General features: G+C 53.0%; 2 protein-coding genes across 6 annotated transcripts in view; one reads left to right on the top strand and one right to left on the bottom strand.

The window, feature by feature from the left end:
• NAA38 (N-alpha-acetyltransferase 38, NatC auxiliary subunit) overlaps positions 1 to 17,985 on the top strand; it is a 27,774-nt gene extending 9,789 nt beyond the window's left edge. Inside the window, exons 3-5 of the mRNA XM_078437827.2 lie at positions 16,984 to 17,320; positions 17,500 to 17,683; positions 17,829 to 17,985. Coding sequence (XP_078293953.1) covers positions 17,240 to 17,320; positions 17,500 to 17,683; positions 17,829 to 17,941 — 378 coding nt within the window. The 5' untranslated portion in view covers positions 16,984 to 17,239 and the 3' untranslated portion in view covers positions 17,942 to 17,985. The remainder of the gene's footprint in view (positions 1 to 16,983; positions 17,321 to 17,499; positions 17,684 to 17,828) is intronic.
• CYB5D1 (cytochrome b5 domain containing 1) lies at positions 15,039 to 18,406 on the bottom strand. 5 transcript variants are annotated; one of them, XM_078437821.2, is made up of 5 exons: positions 17,975 to 18,406; positions 16,430 to 16,877; positions 16,244 to 16,320; positions 15,871 to 16,089; positions 15,039 to 15,303 (listed from the first exon to the last, which is right to left on the bottom strand). In XM_078437821.2, the coding sequence occupies exons 2-5, from the start codon at positions 16,611 to 16,613 to the stop codon at positions 15,073 to 15,075; spliced, it is 711 nt and encodes a 236-aa protein (XP_078293947.2). In that variant the 5' UTR covers positions 16,614 to 16,877; positions 17,975 to 18,406; the 3' UTR covers positions 15,039 to 15,072. The 5 variants fall into 5 exon arrangements, with proteins under 5 accessions (XP_078293947.2, XP_078293950.2, XP_078293951.2 ...); XM_078437824.2 differs by having other exon boundaries at positions 16,430 to 16,686; XM_078437825.2 differs by having other exon boundaries at positions 16,430 to 16,683.

Genomic DNA, 18,406 nt, shown 5'->3' with positions numbered 1-18,406 from the left:
AAAACGGGGCGTCCGGGTGGCTCAGTCGGTTAAGCGTCCGACTTCGGCTCAGATCATGATCTCGCAGTTTGTGAGTTCAAGCCCCACGTCGGACTCTGTGCTGACAGCCTGCTTCGGATTCTGTCTCCTTCTCTCTCTGCCCCTCCCCCACTTGTGCTCTGTCTCTATCAAAAATAAATAAGTGTAAAAAAATTTAAAAAAAAAGAAGAAAACGATTTACATGTATGTGGTAAGATTCTTTACTACTGAATGGCAAAAAGCAAGCTGCAGAACTATATATACATTATCATATCATTTAGTTTATGTTCAAAGAAACAAAATGCTGTATGTTTCTACAGATACGTTTCTATCTGTCATCTATCTATCTAACCTATCTATAAATGCCTATCTATCTAACCTATCTATATCTAACCTATCTATAAATTAAAAATTCTGGACAGGGGCACCTGGGTGGCTCATTCAGTTGAGCATCTGACTTCGGCTCAGGTCATGATCTCACTGTTTGTGGGTTCGAGCTCCGCGTCGGGCTCTGTGCTGACAGCTCAGAGTCTGGAGCCTGCTTCAGATTCTGTGTCTCCCTCTCTCTCTGCCCCTCCCCTGCTTGCACTCTGTCTCTCAAAAATAAATGTTAAAAAAATTTTTTTTTTAATTCTGGACATATCAAATAGGGAATAGTGGCCACTTTTGGGAAAGAGTAGTCAAGGGGAATATTTACCTCTATTTAGAATTCTGAATTTTTAGGGGTGCCTGGGTGGCTTAGTGGGTTAAGTGACTGACTTTGGCTCAGGTCATGATCTCACAGTTCATGAGTTCGAGCCCTGCTTTGGGCTCTGTGCTGACAGCTCAGAGCCTGGAGCCTACTTCAGATTCTGTGTCTCCCCCTCTCTCTGACCCTCCCCTGCTCATGCTCTGTGTCTCTCTGTCTCTCAATAATAAATAAATGTTTAAGAAAAAAATTTTTTTAAAAAGAATTCTGAACTTTTACAATGAGAAAATATTTATTGTTTGTGTAAACAAATTTAAGTAGCCTCGTGATCACCTTAGCAAATGAAACCAAATGGCTTAAAAAGTAGTATGATTTCTGTAAAGAAATTATTCTTCACTAATCTAGTTTTTTGAGGAGAAAAATACATAAGCAAAGTATAATCAGTGGATGTAATGGAAATTAAACTTTTGAAAACATTAGTGCAGTTCTAGTTTAAAAACTAACTGAGGTAGAGGCGCCTGGGGGACTCAGTCAGTTAAGCGTCCGACTTCGGCTCAGGTCATGGTCTCATGGTCCGTGAATTCGAGCCCCGCATCGGGCTGTGTGCTGACAGCTGAGCCTGGAGCCTGCTTTAGATTCTATGTTTCCCTCTCTCCCTGCCCCTCCCCTCTTCATGCTCTCTCTCTCTCTCTCTCAAAACGAAACAAACATTAAAAAATTAAGAAAAAAACTAATTGGGGTACAAAGAGAAGAAAGGAAAGGTATAGAAGAACATATTTATAATGATAGCATTGATGAAAGAAAAAAATATGTAAATATCTGGGGAATATTCCTGGAAGAATATACGAGAAACTGTAGTAGTTACACTGGAAAGCTTATTTTTTCACTGTACATCTTTTAAAGCAGCCTGGAAATTTTTTAGTGACCAAAGGATCAGCGGGGTGGAGGGAGGAGAGACCTTTGAGATCAGAAACACTAATCAACAATATGCAGTCGTGATAATTGCTATGGGCTATAAAATCTGAGAATTCAGAGAAGAAAGATCTTGGTAGGGAGAGGGGGATCACTGAAGAACTTTCGTGTGTAGTTGTATTTGAAGTAGGCCCCAAAAGATCACTAAAATTTGGAGCAGATAGAGGGAAGAAGGGCGGTCTATGTTGATTGAGAAAGTACTTAGCGAGTAGTATGTTGACCCCATCAGGCTGGGGAGGGGGGGGTAAGTTCATGGTAGAAAGTTCCAGGAGGTGTTGGTACCTCTTTAAACAGTAAGAATGGTTAGCACATCAAGTGAAGAGTAGAGGCCAGAACTTGGGTGTACTTTGAAGAATGGGCAGGGGAGAAGAGAAGCCAAAGGAAGAAACAGAAGTTGTTAGAGTGGTAGGTGCACCAGATAGTGTTATCGTGGAACAAGGAGACAGTTTCTGGAAGGAAGCATGACCAGTATCGCCAGGTGCTTCCTGGAGGGCAAGAAGATCGCCGACCGATCCTCAAAACACGAACTACAGAGTTACCGTACGACCCAGCAATTTCAATCTTAGGTGTACACCCAGGAGAATTGAAATGTGTGTCCCCACCACAACTTGCATGTGAATCTTTGTGGGAGCATTATTCATCATAACCCCAAAGTGGAAACAACCCAGATGCCCATCAGCCGATGAATGGATAAGCAAAGGGCAGTATATCCATACGGTAGAATATTATTCAGCCATAAAAAGGAGTGAGGTAGGGATAAACACGACAACATGGAAGAACTTAGCCGACATCATGCTGAGTGCAAGAAACTAGATACGAAAGGCCACTTACTGTATGATTCTACTTATATGAAATGCCCAGAATTAGATCAATTCACAGAGACAGGAAACAGATTAGTGATTGACCAGAATTTGAGGGGAGAAGAAATGGGGAAATGACTGCCAGTGGGTATGAGATTTCTTTTTGCATATGATGAAAATGTTCTGGAATTAGGTAGTGGTGACAACCATGCAATCTTGTAAACCTTATACTGAGAGCTTCTGACCTGTACACTTTGAAATCATGAATTTTAGGGGAGCCTGGGTGGCTCAGTTGGTTAAGTGTCCAACTTCAGCTCAGGTCACGACGTCACAGTTCGTGAGTTTGGGCCCCACATCGAGCTCTGTGCTGACAGCTCGGAGCCTGGAGCCTGCTTCGGATTCTGTCTCTCTCTCTCAAAAACATTAAAAAATGTTTTTCAAAAGAAATCATGAATTTTATGGGTGAATTTTTAGAAACCATTAAAATGTTATGGAGGTTTTTAAAATTTTTACCTATTATTGAGAACTATTTCATAAGTTCAAAAGAAGATCAGACAAGGCTTTAAAAAATATGACTATTGTTATATTTACTAAACCAGATGATGGACACACGTGTTCATTGTAATATTCTTCGTGGTTGATGTTATGTCACATCAACCTTTTGAACTTACGAAACGAACAAAGAGAGTATGCAGGTGTCCACAGCCCTCCTTCAACTTTTCTGTAGGTTTGAAAATTTTCCAATTTTTCCAATTAGGTGGAAGGGAACTAATCGCAAAGAAAAAGCAAGGAAATAATGACATAAAATTCAGGATACCGGGTGAGTCGAGGTGGGAAGGAAACCAACAGAAAAATTGAAGGAGTGCTGTGGACCCCCGTGTACTCTTTTTTGTTTTTTAAGTTTTAATTTAAATTCCAGGATAGTGTGATATTAACTTCAGGTGTGCAGTATAGTCGTTCAACACTTCCGTACATCACCCTGTGCTCGTCACAATTGCATTCCTTAACCCCCATCACCCCTTTCACACACACCCCCATCCCCCTCCCCTGTGGGAACCAACAGTGTGTTCTCCACAGTTGAGCGTGTGGTTCCCGGTTTGCCTCTCTTTTTCCCCTTTGCTCATTTGTTTTTGTTTTTTAATTCCACATAGGAGTGAAATCATACGGTATTTGTCTTTCTCTGACTGACTTATTTTGCTTAGCATAATACTCTCTAGCCCCATCCATTTCATTGCCAGTGGGAAGATTTCCTTCTTTTTTATGGCTGAGTAATATTTCATTGTATCTACAACGTACCACATCTTCTTTTTAAATTTTTTTTTAACGTTTATTTATTTTTGAGACAGAGACAGAGCATGAACGGGGAAGGGTCAGAGAGAGGGAGACACAGAATCTGAAACGGGCTCCAGGCTCTGAGCCGTCAGCCCAGAGCCTGACCCGGGGCTCGAACTCATGGACCGCGAGATTGTGACCTGAGCTGAAGTCGGACGCTTAACCGACTGAGCCACCCAGGCGCCCCTGTACCACATCTTCTTTACCCATTCATCAGTCGATGGACACTTGGGTTGCTTCCATAGTTTGGCTATTGTAGATAATGCTGCTCTAAACTTCGGGGTATTGGATTTATTGGATTCCTTTGAATTAGCATTTTTGTATTCTTCGGGTAAATACCTAGCAGTGCAATTGCTGGATGGTAGGGTAGTTCTATTTTTAACTTTCTGAGGAACCTTCATACTGTTTTCCAGAGTGGCTGAATCAGTGTGCACACCCACCAACAGTGCATGAGGGTTCCCCTTTTTCCAGACCCTCGCCAACACCCGTCATTTCTTGTGTTGTTGATACCTGTATACTCTTCTAGATTTGGTGATTGTTAACCTTTTTCCACATTGACGAAATGGCACGAGCAAATGCTTATGATCTAATTTCTTTTTGTTTTTTGTTTGGTTGGGGTTTTTTTGAGGTGTACATTTTGAGTTTTTACATACGCGTACTCTTGTATGAACACCAGCCAGGTAAAGATGTAAAATACGTCAAGCGCCAGCACCAGTCGGTTAAGTGTCCAACTTCAGCTCAGGTCATGATCTCATGGTTTGTGAGTTCGAGCCCCGCATCAGGCTCTGTGCTGACAGCTCGGAGCCTGGAGCCTGCTTCCGATTCTGTGTCTCCCTCTCTCTCGGCCCCTCCCCCACTCGTGCTCTGTCTCTCTCTCCCTCTCTCTCTCTCTCAGAAACAAACATCAAAAAAATTTGTTTAATATATATGTCTACCACCGTAGAAGTTTCCAGCGTCTTCCCAGTCTGTGCCCCTTCTAGAGAAAACCACTGTTCTTCTATCCTGATTCCTTTTTAACAACTTAAGATCTAATGTTAGTTGCATAAAGCAATATAAAGTCATACGTGTAGTATAATCGCAGCCAGATAGGAAAGTACTAGGAGGAAGTGGTTGAGATGTTCACACTGGTTTCTGCTGAGTGATAGGAATAAGAGTGCTTTTGTTTTGACATCTTTATGCTTGCCTACCTGGAATTTTCTGTAAAGAACACATGTTCTGCAATGAAAAAGAAAACTAAGCTTAAAAAAAATTAAAAGTATATGGAAAGAGAGAAGATAGGAGAATGGATCAAATATTTGGTCACAAAGTTTGGTGACGTGGCAGATAAGTCTGGAAACCACATACGTAAAGGAATCTATTTCTTTTCACCAGCGGTTGATCCCAGCTTCCCCCATGTCAGGTGACAGGCCCCTGTCCAAGGCTCCTATGGGCTGTATAGCCCTGAACTTCACTCTCAGGCTGCATCTGCTTGCCCTCATCCTTCCCCTCACTCACTACAGACTCACACGGGCTCAGTCCTGCCCCTGACTCCCTGACCAGAGGCCTTTCTGTCCATTCCACACCGGTGGAGGTGGCTCAGGACTTACATCTTCTGAAATAACGGGGTTCAAGCCCCCCGCATTGCCCACAACTTTCTGTCCCTCTAGCTCATTTCTCTGTTGTTCTTGGACCCATAAGACACTCTAGTCCCTCCCTCATCGGGCTCTACCGGGTCCTCACCTCCTTCCCTGTCCAACGTAGAGTCTGTGGTCTGTCATCTCAGCCAGTGTCGTGTCCTCTCCTGAGCCTCTGCCCGCGCACCTCTAACTGTGACCCTCACACCCAGCGTGCAGAGTGCTGCTGAAGAGAACACCACGACCGTGCCCACCGGCGTCCCGGCTCAGAAATCCTTTTCCCTAGTCCGCTTTCTTTCAGGTCTCCGTGGCCACTTTTCCAAAGCCTCCTCACATTTGCCACACCTCCTCCACCTTCCGCTCTGGCAGGAGACCTTATCAGCTCTCTCCCGGAGACAGAACATCAGAGAAGGCTCCCCGGAGACATGGGCACGAAGCCTGTGTATTTCACTGCATCCTCTTTGTCCTACTTGACCACTCTCGCTTTCCAGGTCCTCTGAAGCCACTGCCACCAGACTATCCACAGCCTCCTGGTTGCCGACAGAGAGGCTGTTTCTGAGTTCTTAACTTGCTACGCCCTTCTGGAAATGATCTTTGCTTGCCTTCTGTGATCTCACATCTGCCTCTACTTCGATTGCTGGCTTTTTTAAAAACAATTTTTCTTTAGTGTTTATTTTTGAGAGAGAGAGAGTGTGTGAGTAGGGGAGCATCAGAGAGAGAGGAAGACACAGAATCCGAAGCAGCCTCCAGGCTCCGAGGTGTCAGCACAGAGCCCGACGCGGGGCTCGAACTCACGGGCTGTGAGATATCATGACCTGAGCCGAAGTCGGACGCCCAACCGACTGAGACACCCAGGAGCCCCAATTGCTGGCTTTTTAGCTAAATCCTCTCCCTTGCTCTTTGTCTTTCCCACAAATCATTGTCTTTCTCTTCTCTGCTTCCTTTAGACCTGCTTTGGTTGACCACCGTGATGGAAACGGAATGGTCCTGTATGAAACGACAAAAACCAAACCTTTCTTCCCTTTTGACGCTTCCCTTTTAACAATTTCTTAACGCTTGTGCCTTGGCTGGCCGGCTGCGAATGCCATGTCATGTCAAGCCCTGGCTGTTGGAGCAGAATTGCCCTGACACCTTTCCTGGCTGACTGTCTCTCAGATTCTAGATTTGCCATGGTATATGCTGACCCCAAGCCGGCTTTTTCCTGCCCCTTGGCCCGTTCGTGGGCCTTCTCGCCATCTAGCTCTCTGAATGAGGGTCATTTTAATTTTAGACTAAATTAGATACGATTGGCAACTTAAAATCACTTGTTTTTTGTTTTTTGTTTTTTTTAAAGATTCTACATCCCCAAACTGTGTAACTCCAAAAATGTACTCCAGAGCCAAGGAATGAAGTTGTCCACCCCTAACCCCGTGAGAATTTGAGCTTTGGGGTCAGGTAGCACCTGGTGTCCCGAGTTCTTCCATTCACTACGTGACCTCGGGCAAACTCCTTAGCCCTCAGGTCTCAGCCCCGCATCTGTGAGGCAGGGTACCCCTGCCTCCCTCACCTGGTCGTGGTGAGGATTCCGTGAGCTCACTTAAGAAAGTGCTGACTCGAAGACACTCGATAGTTGGGAGCTAGTATTCTAAACAGTCACATTGTTGGCCCTTTCTCACTTCTAAGAGGTTCACTGGAGGTGACTGAAGGTGACAGCGTGGGCGACCTGAGGTATGAACGGCACCTCCCTTAAACTGAGGGAGCAAAGGGCTGGTTCTAGTTCTCTTGCGCCCGACAGCTGGCCCCCATCCGGGCTCTGTCCCGCTTCCCAGACATAAGCCCCGCTCGGGAACCATAGGAGACAATCCACGGGTCATTGGACCCAGTTCTCCTAATGGAGGCGCACTTTTGTTGGGCTGGCAGCCAAATGTGAGTCGCAGATACGGTCGACCCATGCCCTGAACTTGACAGAGGTCACCTGGATGCTGAATAATGCCGAGTCTCAGGAAATCCCACAGGAAGCGTGTGTTACTAAATATATAGCGGCTGGCACAAGGAAAGGAAGAGACGACTCACATTTTGGGGTGCCTGTTCAAAGGGCCTTTCGTGCTGCTGGGCACATTTCCATACCTTACCTTCTCTGATCTCCCGCTCGGAGGGACCGCGCCCTGGCGCATGCCTGTTATCCTTGGCGAAACCTTATTTCTACTGTTCATAGTTTACAGTTAAAGAAACGTAATCTCAAGACAGGAACGCATTTTGTGCATGGTCACAGAGCCTTCCGTGGTCGGCTTCCTTCTGCCCCTGGGCCGTTCACGCCTCATCCAACCGTAGCCGGACTCCTATTTTGCTGCTTGTTCCCTCCACGGACAATCAAGTCCTCGCCTTGATCTCCGTGGAACGTTTCACACTGTTTACCCCAACCCCCCATCAGATACTCTCTTTGGCTTCCATGGCGCCATTTTCCCCGGTCACTCTCGCTGCTCTGGCTCTTCCTTCTGAGTCTCTTCCTCCCCCGCCCCCGGCCCCTCGCCGTCATTCCTCAAGGTGACTTCACCCCTGAATCTGGCAACAGTGACTCAGCTGACAATCCCCACACCGATGAGTCTAGCCCAGAGCCACGCAGCCAGGGAGATCGGGACATCTGCATCTGCGCCCCAGAGCTACCCCCCGACACCGGCTCACCACACACCCCCTTCTTCCCCAGTCGGAGCCCCTTGTCCACCCGCACACTCATCATCCTCCCCTGTCTCCTCCCTCTGCCCCAGACGTGCTCCCGGGAAATTATTGAGCCGCACAATTCTGTCTTCAGTCCGTCTTCTCCGACCTCCAGCGCCACTCCGTCCCAGCCACCCCCATGTCCCTCCTGGACCGCGGCAGTGGCGTGGGCTCCCGTCTCCCCTCTTCTCCCCTCCCTCTTTCCCCTCCAGTCCATTCTCTGGACGTTGTAGGCAAGTCACGTCTTTAAAATGCAAGTCTGATCGTGCCGTTCTCCCTGGAAAACCCTGAACCCTGACTTGCACGCTCGGAAAGGCGTGCAACTGTATCGTGTGTGAACTATATCTCAGCACACAAACAGCCAGGTGCACAAAGCCTCCCTCGACCTGGTCTGGCCTCGACACCCCTCGTCGCCCACCCTCCCCCGCCTCCTGTCTCTTAGCTTTGCCTTCTGTTCCTGAGCTCTCTGCACCCCCCACCCCCAACTCTGCAGTGTTTCTGCTATTTATTCCTCACGGGAAGCCTGTCCTCCCCACTCTCCTTACCCTCCCCTGCCTCCTCCCTCGGCTCCCTCGTCCTGGTCCTTCAGGTCTCGGCCGGAGGAGACGCCTCTCCAGAAAGCCTCCACTGACCTCCCCAGACTGGGCTGCGACGTCCCCCGAGGCATTTCATAGTTAAGCCCGCGTGTAGCATTTTTCACCCATTTGTTCATTTTCTGAACTTTGAGTAACTGCCCTGGGCTGAGCACTGAGCGAGGAGCTGCGTGTTTAGCGGCAGATAAGAGACGGGATGCCTGCCCTCCCGGAGCTTAGAGTCTAAGAAGGGAGGGGGAACGGACGTTAAACAGTGAATGAAACACTGAGTACTTTCATTGCGAGGCAACCCGAGACGGTGCGATGAAATATTTGCCGTATTTGAAGGGATCGGGAAAGACTTCCCTGAGAAAGTGACACTTAGGCAGAGACTCTGAGGGGCGGGAGCTGGCCAGACATTGAGCGGTGGGTGGAATGTTCCATGCTGAGGACAACAAACATGGAGGCCCTGACAGGAGAGAGCTTGCGTGGGGGTGGGGGGGCCCGAAAGTGAAAGGCCAATTCGGGACACAAGAGCCTGGGCCTGCAGGGCCTCCCGGACAAGGGTAAGGGTTACCCCCAAAATGGCCACTGTAATGTCCCACACCCAACATGCTTTTACTACCATGTAACTTTGCCCCTCTTCCCTCTGAGGAGTGAGGCCGGTGCCCTGCCCTTGGATTTGAGGCGAGGGCTTTCAATTTTTTTTTTTAATGTTTATTTTTTCGAGAGAGACAGAGCATCAGCAGGGGAGGGGCAGAGGGAGAGGGAGACAGAATCTGAGAAAGGCTCCAGGCTCTGAGCTGTCAGCGCAGAGCCCGACGCGGGGCCCGAACCCACGATCCCTGAGATCGTGACCTGAGCCGAAGTCGGACGCTGAACCGACTGAGCCACCCAGCTGCCCCTGGCGTCTCTGTTCTTATAGTACTTTTAGCACACGTGTGCGTGTGTGTATTTATATATGTTTGTGCGTGTGTGAGCACAGGCGTACCTAGCATATAGCTCTTAGTACCATCTGAGACGATCTTGTCCTTTGTTCACCGTTTATCCCTCCAGATCGTTAAGTCCCAGTGAAGCAGGAGCCTTGCCTGCCTCGTTCCCTTCTGTGTCCCCAAGACCCCAGACAGTACCTGGCACACGACATTGGTTTTTGGCTAACGAATGGATGAATACAGCGCCTGAGCGTGACTGCGGGAGGATCACTGGTTCCTACCCGGTATCCGTGCCCTCCGTCCAGGGTGGTGCTCCCCGCCCGTGTCGTGGACGTCAGTAGAAAACACGGCGTCCCGGCTCCCTTGCAGCCAAGGGTCCCCTGTGGAGTGCGCTTCCTACCCGTGAGCTGCGGCCAAAGGTCAGATGTTTGCTTCGATAGAGACGCGATCTTCCTTCCCTTTTCCTCCTTCCTGCCCACCGCGCAGGCTAGCGGTAGAGCGGCAGAAAGGTGATGACCCCGAGAACGACAGAAGAGCTCCCGGAGACCCCGATGACCCGGCCCGCAGAATTACGACACCACAGACTCAGCGTTTGAGAGAAACTCACTCTTTGTAGTTAGGCCCCGGCTGTCGACCTCCTGTGATATGCAGCCAAATACGTTCTCTCCAGGCTGTCCTCTAAGGTCAAGGGGATGGGGCGCCTGGGTGGCTCAGATGGTTAAGCTACTGACTTCGGCTCGGGTCATGACCTCACTGCTCACGGGTTCTAACCTCACGTGGGGCTCTGTGCTGACAGCTCAGAGCCTGGAGCCTGCTTGGGATTCTGTCTCCGTCTCTCTGTCCCTCCCCTGCTTGCTTGCTCTCTCTCTCTCTCAATACAAAATAAAACCTAAAAAGACATAGATAAAGGACAAGGGGGATAGGTCAGCCTCCTTACTGCTCTACAGGAGGGCGGGCGCCATTGACGAGCACAGGTGTTACTGTCCACGGCTCGCAGGCTCCCCCCACACGGAGCCGGCAAGTGGCAGGGGACATCACATCATGTGGGTCTGTTCGGGTCCTGGGTTCACACATGTCAGATAGCAGGGATCACGTGTACGGTTAATTCCTGGAGCAGGTAGGCATTACCCCTCTGTGCCAGGCACGACGTGGCCGTGGCGGATACAGACAGGGGTGACTCGGTCAGACGGATGCTGGACACCCGAGTTCCCACCAGGCCGCAAGCTTCCAAAAGGCGGCCACTGAGCCATTCCCAGGGGGAGGGGGCCTTCATTCCAGCACTCTCTCCACCGCCTTGCTCCTCATCTCGGCCTTCTTTCCCCCTGACCCCTCTTAGGCGACCTCCCTTCACATACTCACGCACAGCTTTACGGTTGTTGTCGTTTTGAGTGTTTCCCTTATGCCTAGAGGACCCGGTGCTCGGGCGGCGTACCTGTTCGTATTTGGAATGCCTAGCCTTCGACTTTCAGGATGGTCCAGGCTTCCAACTCTGCTTCTCTACCACCAACCCCTCCACGCGCGCTCGCTGCTCTGTCGGCAAGCGGCCGTTCTCCCAGTATCAACACCTCCGTGTGGTTGACCTAAACTCGCTGGGCGGGCTGGGAGCATTGAACTCGTTCTGACGTCATGACTGGGCGTTAGGCCCAAGCCTGAAGGGTAGATCCCCCCACTCAGCCCCGAGGTCCGTCCAGATCAGAATTCGGGACGGTAGGAAGATGTTTGGGACTGGCCCTAAACTTAGCCCCCGAGGGGTTACGGCGTTGGGCTTGGCGGCCGTGGCAACACAGGTGTAACAGATGAGCGTGGAGACAGGTGGCCGGAATCCCGGGACCACGTGGTTATCGCCGCCTCTGCTATTTCGCTTCCGGAGGTCTTTCAAGGCCGGGGGGGGGGGGGGGGGGGGGGGGGGGGGGGGACTATTTCAGGGGCGGGGGTCGGGCCGTTTTGAGACCGATGGAAGTTATAGCACCCACCCTTCTCCAAAATAATACGTATCTGAGCTTGCACGCACGTGCAAACACACGCACGCACGCACACCCACCCCACCATATTTAGAAACTACCTCTGCTCTTCTGGAGATCCAGGTTAAGAATCCACGTGCGATTTGCCAGGAGGGTGGAAACTTTTTCTATGCCATAATTTGGTCCTTTATCATGTACTGTTTTCATTTATCTTTCCGTGTGTGTGTGTGTGTGTGTGTGTGCACGTGTGTGTCTTTTTTCCCACTGAGCGGGCAGGCTCCCTGCGGGGACACCCGGGTCTTTATTATCCTTGGTGCTATGCGCTTAGGGAGCAGGGCTCAGGGGAAACTTGCCCATTGAGTCCTTTGAGTCGTCTGTTGTGGTTTCCTGAGGACAGGCAGCTTTCCTTTCGGTATTCTGCCTTCACCCCCCTTCCTTCCCCCCCCCCACCCCCCCCCCTACCCCCCGCCTCCCTCCACAACCAAAGAGGTCGCCAGGAGAGGACTTGGACCCTACACTCAGTGCTATTTACTTTCTAGATTTTAGGCCCAGGCGTTATTTACACACTCCTCCCGCAAATACCCAGCCTTGGGTATTTAGAGAACCAAGTGGTGCCTCGTGAAAAACTTTACTCGCGTCCGCGCTAAAGCCCATACGTGTTAATAAACCCGTGTGCCGTATTCTCTCTGAAACGTGGGGTGTCGATCCCTTCCGCAGCTCTGCGATCTACCGAGCACACCCACCCCTGTAATCAGACCCCCACCTTGGGCTGTCCCTCCTTTCCTGGCATGAGCTTGTGGAAAAAATCTAGCACAGGAGTAAACCCAAAGCTAGTAAAATAGTAGCCATGTGGTTTTAACTTCTTTTCTGATCCCTCCCTCCCACCTATAAATTCCGGCGGGGCCGCCTTTCATTGTAACCTTTTTAGAACTTGCGAGGGTTTTCCCTCCCTTAGCCGCCCCGCCCCCGCCGCCGACTCCGTAGGCGAGTACGGCCACCTGGTGGCCGTCCGCGGGAGTGACAGGTTTCCCCCAAATCTGGTGAGAAGGCGGCCCCTAGGGCTTGGGCTTGGTTCCAAGGGAACCAGGACAGAAGCCTGTGGCTGGAGGTGGCCTCACTTGCCTCCCAGGACACAACATCCCATCCACTAGTTATTCCAGACGGATGAATTCACTCAACATTTGAGGTCGTACCATCAAAATTTATTGAGCAGCAACTGTGTGCCCAGCACCGGGAACACAGCGGTGAACAGGGTGGACATACATGGTCCCTACTCTCTAGCTGCCAGCCAGCCAACTGCATCCATAATTTCAAAGTTTAAACTGTAGGAAGTACTCTGAAATGTGTGTGGCGTTAAGAAATGATCGGGCAGAGTCTTGCTTTCAACACCAAGAAACCCCAGAAGCTCTCCTGAGGAAGAACCACTGAGGATTCAGCTAGGTGGGAGATGGAAGGGTGTGCAGGCAGAGGGAACGGCATGCGTGAAGGTTCTGGGGCAGGCGCACGTTTCACGGACCGCGAGACAGCCGTGCAGCTGGAACACGGAACAAAGGTGAGACTTGCCAGGTGGCCAGAAGCCGGCTTACACAGCATCTTTGCACTTAGAGGGCTTTATTCCCAAAGCAACCGGAAGCCGCTGAAGAATCTGAAGGGGGAAAGCCAGAGGCCTCGGTCTGGTTTCCAGAGCTCACTCAGACTGTGGTGTGTGGGGGCAGAAGCGGAAAGAGGATGGATTCCAGGGACATTTAGGAGCTGGGAATGACTTGCAGAGTGACCAGGGTGCGAGGAGAGGCGTGTGCTTCTGGCAGGAGACACTGAGGTAGGGGACTCTGGAAGGGGGGCAGGTGTGGGCCCCTCCCGGAGGCACAGGCCCCAGGGCAGCCGCTTGGCTCGGGTTCTTGAGGCGTCGGTTTAACTGGACGCATGTGAAACAACCCCAGAGTGGACCAAACATCAGAAAGACCCGGATACTTCACGGCCCCTCTCGCATTACGTGGGACTGAGCGGAGGCCCTCGGTCTCACGGGGAGCTCAGAAAGGGCCGAGGCCAGCACCTGTCTCCGCCTGCGTCCGTGCCTTTCCCAGCCAGCCCCTCAGAAAGCACCTCGGCGGCCCGCCCAGCGCCTCACGGTCCCCTGCTCGGGCCCCGGCACCCCTGGCCAGCAGGTGCACGCACCTCTCCCCAGTTCTTTTGGGCCTGTGACCATCAGGAAGCCCACCGGTCTGTCATTCTCGTTCCCCGCCCCTGCTGAGGTTGAAGGGGACACATCTGGCCACTGCTCCCCCGCCACGCTGGCTGTCCCTTGGTCACATGAGTTTCCTGACCTCATTAGCTCCTCTCTAGATTACTGTTGTAAGGCTTGCCATCTTGCAAGGCAGACATTCTTTCCTTCCCTGAGGGGCCCAGGCCCGTCATGATTGCCTGCTTTTTGTCCCCCATCTACAGGCCCTTCCTCCACTCGTTTTCCCTGCGGCCGGTCCGCATCTACCTCTTCTCCTCTAAAAAAGAAGAAAATTTTGCTGTGGGATCAACCAGGAAGCAGCCTCAATAGCTCCTGCTCAGCTGGCAGCCCTCCCTGCCTCCCCCCTGCCTCCGCTCGGCCCCTGCAGAACTCTGCTGACTCCCTTCCAAAGACCGTAACCGCAGAAACCAACCAAACCACACAATAGGGCTCCGGCGTCCTGCCCCTCCAGCAAGCCTCGACGGTGAGATGCTCTCTCGAGTTTGTCCCCCAGCCACGAAGTAGTGTGCCTTCGTGCCACTAAACCTTGCCGAGCCTAGGGAGCTCCCCTCCACTCGCTAGCTGGGATGCCGCCAGGTTCATCAATCGCTTAACAAAGCCGAACGGGGACAAAAAGTCTTTCTAAGCTTCCAAAGCCTTACGGTGATGGTGTCCCTCTTACAGGGTCGTCGTATTAAGCAGGGCAAACGAAGCCCGTAGCGTAAGATCTAGCCTGAATTACCTGCTAACCGCTCGCTTCCTTTCTTCCCTTTGGGTTGCGATTGCCAACTGCTCTTCAGAAGGGAAATAAGGCAGTTTTGTTTGGCCAGTGACCGACACTTCCTGCTCCCGCCTGGGGAAGGTCCTGTCTCCCTGCGGCCCGGCCCGTCTCCATCGCTGCCACGAGGTTCTTCCGTCGCTCATCCCCGTGGGGGACCTCTCTCTCTCTGACCGTCGGACAGTTCTGCCTGAGCTCTGACTGACCCCTTCTACGTCTCCCTAATCCGAGATCCCGCACCTTCTGGATGGTTCCTGGGAATCAATTCATGCGCTTCTCGCGTGCTCTCCGACTTTCTCAGGGCAAAGTGTAGTGGGCCTGGGAAACGGGACTCGTACACCTCAGAGACACATGGGGAACCACAGGCCAGCGGCCGGAACAGAAAGGGGGTCTGGCTCCAGCACCGCCACACCCACCTCTTTTCCTACAGGACACAGAAGCAGCCAAACTCAGAATATATCTTAAGTCTACATGAGCATATATCTCCCCTCCTAGAGTTCTGTGAGGTCGTCGTTGAAGTACAGCAGTATCGCGGGTGTATAAGGTGCACCGTCCATACTGAGATAGTCAAATTCGTCGTCCTCATCCCGGATCCCGTTCTGTTCCAGGGTATGATCCATGTTCAGGTTCTTCCCCTCATATTTCCACGTATAGCTGGCAGCATGTGCGTTATAGGGGAGATAGCGGTGTAGGATTTCCCACATCGACTCCAGGGCCCCCACCTGCAGAACATGAAAGCACCCCCCCACCCCCGGAATTCTGGAATGAACGCACACGCCCCCAAACAAAGGCCAGGAGCCCAAAAGATGACGGAGCCGGGATCAGAGAGCCTCCCTTGGTAGACCGTATTTTTAGGCACTTCACGGTACCCGAGAGGAAGCATGCGGTGAACGGCCGCCAAGTGTTACGGTCCTTATGGCAGCCACTTCTAACAAACAGCCTTAAAGGGTCACAGTCACTGCTGCCTCCCCTCACCCCTACAATCGAGGACACTAATAAGAGAGTCTGCTTACAGTCACTATCCCAAACACAGCACCGTAAGAGCTTCTCAGGACCGTCGTCACTGAGGTGCCTGAACTGTGCCCCGGGCTTATGTACCCTGTGATCCGGCCACACCTCCGATTCCCCACCCTGGAGACCTAGGTGGTCTGCTCTCCCCCGTCTGCCCCTGGAGGGGGAGAAAACGCTGCTCCCACTGGCCATGGAGATCTAAGGGCCTGAAGATCTCCTTGGCGATTTGCTGGGCTTCCCCGGTCCCCTGCGACCTGCCCTCAGGCACCGGTTCTCACCTCCAGCATGTGCTCCTGCGATGTGAGCGTGTTAATGATGCGGATGTTCCGGGTCTTGGCGGACAGCCTCCCCACCTCATAACGCGACCCCTGCCACCAGGGCTTCCCGAAATCATTGGCCCAGTCGGAACGGGGCAGCTGCGGCGGGACGTGCAGAAAGCGGCCCCAGGGGGTGCGGTATCTCAGGGTGCCGGTCAGCGGGTCTATGTGCTTGCGGATCTTTAAAGCGGGGTTCGGGGAGGGGCCTCGGAGCAGTCACCATCGCCGACCCCGGCCCGCCCCGGCTTCTCCTCCCCACCCCGCTCTCCGGTGTCCCTACCCGCGCCCCCCCCCCCCCCCCCCGCCCCCAACCCCGGGTTCCAGCAGAACTCACGTCTCTGGTCTTCGGATCGAACCAGTGGCTGATGTCCTGGCCTGCGACTTCTATGATGGGTTTTAGCAGCAGGTCTCCTGGGAAGGAGCAGCCGCAGTCAATGCTAGCCACCCAAGAACGGGGCACCGCCCCCCCCCCCCCCCCCCCAACGTACGCCCTGGCCTTGGCCCAGAGCACGGCCCCTACCCTTATACTCCTGAGCCAACGGTGTCAGGTCGTACACGGATCCCAGGTAAGATACCCAAAGGTCTTCCGGCCGGTTGTGTTGGGCCACCTCGGCCGGCGTGAAATACCGACGCAGGAAAAACTCAAAGTCTGGCCCGGCCACTAGGCCTCGGCGCGGCATGGCTCTTGCACTATCGGCCACCATCTCCCGTTGCTTCGTCGCTCTCGGCACGCTCTCACTCACTGCATCTCTTCCCCCTCGCGAGCGCGTTTATCTGCTGACATGGAAACCATTGTCCCTCTCCGGCCACCGGCCACCGAGATCAAACACTGCGCGGGTAAGGAGGCGGAGCGTGGGCTGCGCGTGCTCACGGGAAACGTAGTCCGAATCTGGCTTTCAAGGGATCGGGCTGCGTGCTCAAGGGTTCCGGGCGAAAGCGAACACCTTCCGTTTTCAGAGTGGTCTGGGCTACAAAGGGATATTTAGGACTGACTGACTGTCTCGTGAGGCAGCAAAAGCAAGGGAGGGTGGGGTGGAGTGCGATTACGAAAAAAGGTATTCTCGCTAATTCCAGGGTCCCTAACGGCTAGGTCTAAAACTAAAGAGGCAAAACTTCTCGCGATATGTTAAGACATCCGGCGCCATAGACCTCAGCGAGCCTCAGCGTCGGAGAAGAGAAGCTCGCGAGACCTCTGCAGTTGCCCAGGAGACTAAGAGGAGGAGGGTGATCTCGCGAAAGAAGAGAGGTCGGGAGCACTCGCGAGATCTCAGACCACCGGACCCGAAAGGTTCTTAAGAAGTTGAAGGGCCCTCAGGAGGCCCGGGGGCAAATGGCCGGAGCCGGACCAACCATGCTGCTACGCGAGGAGAACGGTTGTTGCAGCCGGCGTCAAAGCAGCTCCAGCGCCGGGGTTAGCGCGGGCTCGAGTGCCGGGATTGAGGGGCAGCCGGGGAGCAAGATGGGGGGACGGAAGGGGGAACTGCAGCTCCCGGCAGCCTCTGGGCTTGGTGTGAGCGCCCCGCGGGCTGTCGGGAGCTGTGGTTCCGTGGGTGGGCGGTGCAGTCTCAGCGCGTGTCCCGCCCCGCGCAGGACTCAGACGGGGAGCGCGAGGACTCGCCGGCTGCGCGGGCCCGGCAGCAGCTGGAGGCGCTGCTCAACAAGACTATGCGCATTCGCATGACAGATGGACGGACCCTGGTCGGCTGCTTCTTGTGCACCGACCGCGACTGCAATGTCATCCTGGGCTCGGCGCAGGAGTTCCTCAAACCGTCGGGTCAGTGCCCGGGGAATGCGGCGGAGCCCTCACCGCGAGGCACACCCCCCCCCCCCCCCCCCCCGCTGCACCCCAGTTTTCTGGGACTAGAAGGGGCGGGACCGACGCTGGCCTGCCTCCCTGATGCTCTGACCCTTCTTTCCAGATTCCTTCTCTGCGGGAGAACCCCGTGTGCTGGGCCTGGCCATGGTACCCGGCCACCACATCGTTTCTATTGAGGTGCAAAGAGAGAGCCTGGCAGGGCCTCCCTATCTCTGACCGCGATCGCGCAGGCTTTTCAGACCATTAAACCTGTAAACGAAGTGGCTCGTGTCCGAGTGTAGCTGGGACGTCGGGAGCGCTCTCAGCCCTCCTTCACCCAGCCTGGGCGTCCGGGGGTGCCAAAGGTTCCCCGGGGTTCCGGGGGTGGGGATGAGCTAAGGACTAACAGGCCCCAGGGTGGGCCCCTCCATCTTCCCTCCCACGCTGCTGCTCCAGAATTGTGACTGGAGGGGGTGTCATCCTGCTCCGGAAGGCCCATTGTTTCCCTCCCCGGCCTGGCAACACCGAGTTCCTCCAAGCTGGGGTCAGAGAACGGGCTCGGGTCCCCAAGGGGAGCAGGGCAGGCGACAGAGGCTGGGCCCTCTCCTCTCTATTGATGGAGAGGTGACTTCAGGGTCAGGGACAGAGAGAGCTCTGGGGTCTGGCCAGGAAGAACGGGCTAATGCGATAAGGGAAGGCCAG

Source organism: Panthera onca, chromosome E1 (assembly GCF_046562875.1).
Source record: "Panthera onca isolate mPanOnc1 chromosome E1, mPanOnc1 haplotype 2, whole genome shotgun sequence".
NCBI classification, from domain to species: Eukaryota; Metazoa; Chordata; class Mammalia; order Carnivora; family Felidae; genus Panthera; species Panthera onca.
This window is presented reverse-complemented; position numbering and strand designations above follow the sequence as displayed.